Source organism: Coenobita brevimanus, chromosome 39, assembly GCF_032717465.1.
Source record: "Coenobita brevimanus isolate Jiangsu-jjx chromosome 39, ASM3271746v2, whole genome shotgun sequence".
In the NCBI taxonomy this organism is placed as follows: Eukaryota; Metazoa; Arthropoda; class Malacostraca; order Decapoda; family Coenobitidae; genus Coenobita; species Coenobita brevimanus.
The window spans coordinates 16,367,828-16,373,013 of NC_136992.1; the positions used below are offsets into that span (position 1 = coordinate 16,367,828).

The following is a 5,186-nucleotide window of genomic DNA, read 5'->3' on the forward strand; positions in this document are numbered from 1 at the left end:
TTCCACTGTTGTTATAATGCCTCATCATCATCGGAGCCCAGTCGTATGCACTTGTAAAAAAAAAAAGTGTGTGTGGTCAGCCCTCACATGGTAGTGCCAGGATCGAATACCAAAAAATCATTTACCATTACCCTACCACCCGCAGACCGTTCTTAACATCCGTGGATGCCTGCACCACCACGGTTGGTAGGGCGAGGACTTCCACTGTACTGGCAAGCTTTACCAGTGAAAGTGCCTCCTTGTGTGACTCTAATGCAGTTGCTCAGGACCCCGTACCTGCCTCCTCCATCCTCTACTCCGCTGAAACCGAACAATGTTGTTCAATCCCTCCAAAGAAATCGTAACCAGAGTCGCCAGGGCCTTGTTGGTGAAGCCCAATCTTTTGAGGGCGTCAGCGCTGTTTGATGCCAACATCCCCCGCCAATTGAGCACCACCGCCTCCACGGTTGCGTTGTGCCAGGCTGCCCACTGACACGCCGCCGCTATCACATCTGGGGTGTTATAGTATTCAACCTTGCCTGACACAGCTGAATACAGTGAGGAATAGCGGGCGTCAGATGTTACCGTAACGTCAAGAACTACAACCGTGGTCCCTGTGTCGATTAGAAGATCTGGTCGTCTCATGACCGGTCCTGCACGCAATAGTACCTCTATCCCGACCCGATAGTTGGGACGTGCTCATTCTATATGCCCCTGTATGTAATCTACGAGCCTATCGTGCCGGGCAACACGGATCTCGTGTGTCAGAGCACAACCCTGGAGGACGTGGTTCATGGAGGGTGGGGTCCCACATCCACCCTCATGGTGCAGATTGGGTCGCTGTACTGCACGTCCCCTTGAGGATCTTACAGGGGTGCTCTCGAGATTTCCTCGTAGCTTAATAGCTCCGATGTATCTGGAGCCGCTGAGACGACCAGAACCTTCATAAATCCAACTGTGCGATGTCCCGTGAGCCTGCCTAGTGCATCCCGTCAGGCCTTCTCTATCATACCGCCTGCAGAGGTCCAGAGTCCACTGATTCGCCTCAATGCGACAGTCAGTGACCCTGACCCCCTGTATGAGGGGCCATCTAGTTCACTCCAAGCAGTCCCTGATGTAAGGGTGCTCACTGAGACTTGTCATCATCGGGCAAGGTGACCTTCCAATTCGGAGCAAGCAAGCTGCCCTGAGTGGCGGTACTCGGGTATAATATGAGGGAATCCCAAGTCCTCCACCTTCCAGCGGTGCGTGGAAGAACGCTTTTGGGGTGTCGGCTGGAAGGTGCAGCATGTCCCTCACTGACGCCCTCATGCTCCGATCTAAGTCCTAGAGTGCACCCAAAGGCACCCCCACTAGGACAAGTCCATGGAGTAACCTCGGGTACACTACCTTGGTAACCATTCACAGCTTTTGCTGAGGGCGCAAGGGCGCCGCATGGACTCGCCTGAGCATTTCCCTCAGCGTCTCCCTATGCGCACGGTGAGACGGCCTCCAGCCCACATCCACGCCTAAGTTTTTGTGGTCTGAGAGGCACTAAGCATGGGGATTACATGACCACCAGCGGTGAGGAACGGGTTGGCCGACCAGATGTACTTCTTGGCCTTCCCATCCTGCACCACGGCAACAGATTTACACTTGTTAGGATTTATCTGAAGGCCAAGTTGATCCAGCCTGGTCAGGGGCGAGTCAACTGAGGCCTGCAGTGAAGGCTTGGCGGGTGACATCAAGACTAGGTCATCAGTGTAGGCATAACCGACCACACGCTGATCCCCTAGCTTGATCCCCAGCTGGAGATCCAAGCCTCCTAGTACATAATCTATAGCCGCATTGAATATTAAGGGAGAGAGAGGATCTCCCTCCAGGACCCCCCTGGCCGACTGATGGTCATCCCCAGGAGGTCCAGTCTCGCAGTCTCACAACAAGTTGTACAATACAGGGCTAGAGGAGGAGGCACGCCAACTCTGCGAAGTATGGCGCCCAAGGCAGAGCAGGATAGCGTATTGAATGCTTGCGGACATCCAATAATGCCACATAGACATCATGCCACCTCTTATAACCCTGGAACAGGATTCCATTCGTCACGTTTATGTTCTCAGCACAGCCGTCGCTAGGTCGAAATGCGCGCTGCGTCCACGAGAACAAGTCTGCACCCTGGACTTTAGCAGCCAAGACCGAATGCAGTATCCTGACCACATATGATGAGACCGCAATGAGACGGAACCCGGCCAGCCCATCGGGTCTCGCAGTCTTTGGTATCAGGATGATCTTAGATCTTGTGAGTCCATCAGGTAAGTGTCCGTAAGCCAGAATAGAATTAAAGAGGAGAGCCCCTTTCACCGGCCCTAGGTTCCTCAAGTCAGCCAGGGTGGTCCCGTCCGGGCCTGGGGCACCCACCCTCGCCTTCTTCAGAACTCCCTCCACTTCCTCAATTGAGATGGGAGCCAGTAAGTCCCATCTCAGAGGACAGACTGGTGTGGGCACTGGACCTTCCCATGGTTGGGATGGAGAGCAGTAGAGATCGGTCCAAAAAGTGGTCTTCTCCTCCTCGGACACAGTATCGTCGACTGTCAGCTTGCCATCGAGGATGTCCCGGGCAAGCCGGCCCCTGTCTTTCCTCCACCGCCCCTGGGTGCGAGTGAAGAGTTGCCTCCTGGCTCGTCTGCGACCCCGGGGAGGGGCATGCCCTGTTCTTAGCCGATCACCATTTGCCATCACCGGATCTCCCCTACAGGGGATTTCCTCCAGCATCAGATGGACCAGCTCACCAGGATCATCCCTCTCTTCAATGGCCAATTTCTCACATAAGGAGGAGATAGCAGCCATAATCTCCCCCCTCCAGTCAAACTCTTGAACTCCTTCTTTTTTCTCCGAGTCACTGCCGAGATTTGGCCTCCTCTCCTGGCCGATTGCACCTTCTCCACCTTCTGGTGTCTCTACAGATACTCCCACCCCGCCCTCCGCATGGGCGAGGCCTCCCTGTTGTTGCTGGGAGCGACTTGAGGTGATCTCCTCCACCAGGGCCCGGTGAGCGGCGGATTTCCTTCTGGATTTGATCTCCTCGAGAGTTCTGTTTGGAAAGGAGTCCAACAGCAGCTGATTGATGCTTCTGGCTGCTGCTGGATTCTCCTGTCGGACCGTAACTTCTTTGGAGGCTAGGAGCCAGGCCTCTGCTTTGGTCCATCGGGCCTTAGATCTTATTGGCTCTCTGTCAGCAAAGTAGCGGTCTGGATGAGCACTACAATAATGCACACCCAGGCCCCTCCTTGATCTGAACTGTCGCCCACAGGCAGGACACACAAACTCCCCAGCATCTGCATTGTCACTAAGCGCTGACCCAGCAATTTGTCGTAACATATTGCCTTGAAAACGCTTAATATAAAGCTGTTTAACTTCAATATTGGACCAGCGCCCTTATAAGCTTTCGGATAATGTTAGCCTTCCAGTGAAACCAAGGTTACCCTGCAACTTACCGACTCTCGCCACTAGGAGGTCTTATCCAAGAGAGTCCTGGGGAAAAAGTCCTGTTGTTCCTCCCAATACCTGGAAACCCTCTTAAGAGTCAGTTTACAGGACGCTACATTGTTTCCCATAAAGTGTCTGACTGTAATTATGATGTTCAAACTCCAGACAGACGTAAGAACACTCAATTGGTTCATATTAATTTAATGAAGCCATATGTTCGCAGGGAACTACAGGAGGACTGGACCAATGGTCAACCTGTTTCTTGTGTGGTACCTGAAGGGGATTCTTCTGGCAATACTGCAGAATGTTCTAGAGACGATGGAGACGCTGCAGACATTCCGTCTCCTTGTAATCCTCTTAATCATGAAATTTTGTCTAACTCTGAGAGTCATCTAAGTTACTTGCCAGATTCTAATCAACTTTATGTTATTTCAGTCTTACATGATTATAGCAGTGTAGTTGCTGATATTCCTGGTTATTGTAGCCATACATTACATGATGTTAAATTGCTTGGCTCTGATGTACACCCAATTAGGCAACCTGCTTATAGAGTAAGTCCTGAGAAGAGGGCAGTAATGAAAAAAGAGGTAGACTTCCTACTAGAACATGGTTTGGCTGAACTGAGTAACTCTCCTTGGGCTTCACCTTGTTTAATTCCAAAACCTGATGGAAGCAGTAGATTTTGCATGGACTATAGGAGAGTTAATGATGTAACCGTGCCAGATTCGTACCCCCTTCCATTAATTGATGACTTGATTGATGCTGTGGGCCAATCTCAGTACATATCTAAGATAGATCTACAAAAGAGTTATTATCAAATTGGACTGACTGATGAGCCCAAACTTATTTCGGCATTTATAACCCCTTTTGGTTTGTTTCAGTACAATGTTATGCCATTTGGCATGTCTAATGCCCCAGCAACCTTTCAAAGGGCAATCAACTATATCATCTAGGGATTAGAAGGTGTGTCCTCTTATTTAGATGACTTACTTGTCGTTGCAGACAATTGGGAAGACCATGTAACCCGACTTCGATCATTGTTCTCATGTCTAGGGGAGTCTGGCTTCACAATCAACCTTGCAAAGTCTACATTCGGCAGTGCCACCGTCACCTATCTGGGCCATGTCGTTGGACAAGGAAGAGCATGGCCCAAGCAAGCCAACATTGAAGCCATCTTAGAATACCCAGCCCCTACTACCAGGAGGTCCCTCATGAGGTTTCTGGGCATGGCTGGGTTCTACAGACGGTTTTGTAGCAACTTCTCTGCCATCGCGGCACCTCTTACAGACCTGACAAGTTCTAAATGCCCCTTCCGGTAGACTTCTGCTTGTGATGCGGCCTTTCACCAGCTGAAACTGCTCCTGTCCTCCAAACCAGTTCTTCGCACTCCTGACTATTCCCGTCCTTTCACTTTACAGATAGATGCAAGCGGAAGTGGGATAGGAGCAGTTCTCCTCCAGGAGAATGCGGGTGATAGGGTGTTGCATCCAGTCTCGTACTTCTCAGCGAAGCTCAAAAGACATCAACAACATTATTCAACAGTAGAGAAGGAGACGCTTTCCTTAATCCTGGCTTTGCGAAAATTTGACTGTTATCTACACGGGCATAGTCACCCTGTGACAGTCTACACTGATCACAACCCCCTGATTTTTATTCGGCGGATGCGTAACCAGAACCAGCGAATCCTCAGATGGGCACTTCAGATTCACCAATACCCTCTTGTGGTGAAACACATCAAAGGGGTG

The 5,186-nt window shown here is 50.9% G+C and overlaps 1 protein-coding gene across 1 annotated transcript; it reads left to right on the top strand.

Annotated features, from left to right (window-relative positions):
- The first annotated feature begins 3,654 nt into the window (after positions 1-3,654).
- On the top strand, positions 3,655-4,760 carry LOC145396801 (uncharacterized). The gene is made up of 2 exons (XM_080270092.1): positions 3,655-3,781; positions 4,444-4,760. Exons 1-2 carry the CDS (start codon positions 3,655-3,657, stop codon positions 4,758-4,760), a joined length of 444 nt encoding a protein of 147 aa, XP_080126218.1.
- Positions 4,761-5,186: the final 426 nt, after the last annotated feature.

What these genes read in the sequence shown, in the direction of transcription:
- LOC145396801 (XM_080270092.1), top strand. Translation starts at nt 3,655, where the DNA reads ATGTTCGCAGGGAACTACAGGAGGACTGGACCAATGGTCAACCTGTTT. An exon ending in GGAGACGCTGCAGACATTCC is followed by an intron (nt 3,782 to 4,443) that starts GTCTCCTTGTAA and finishes TTGTCGTTGCAG; the next exon opens with ACAATTGGGAAGACCATGTA.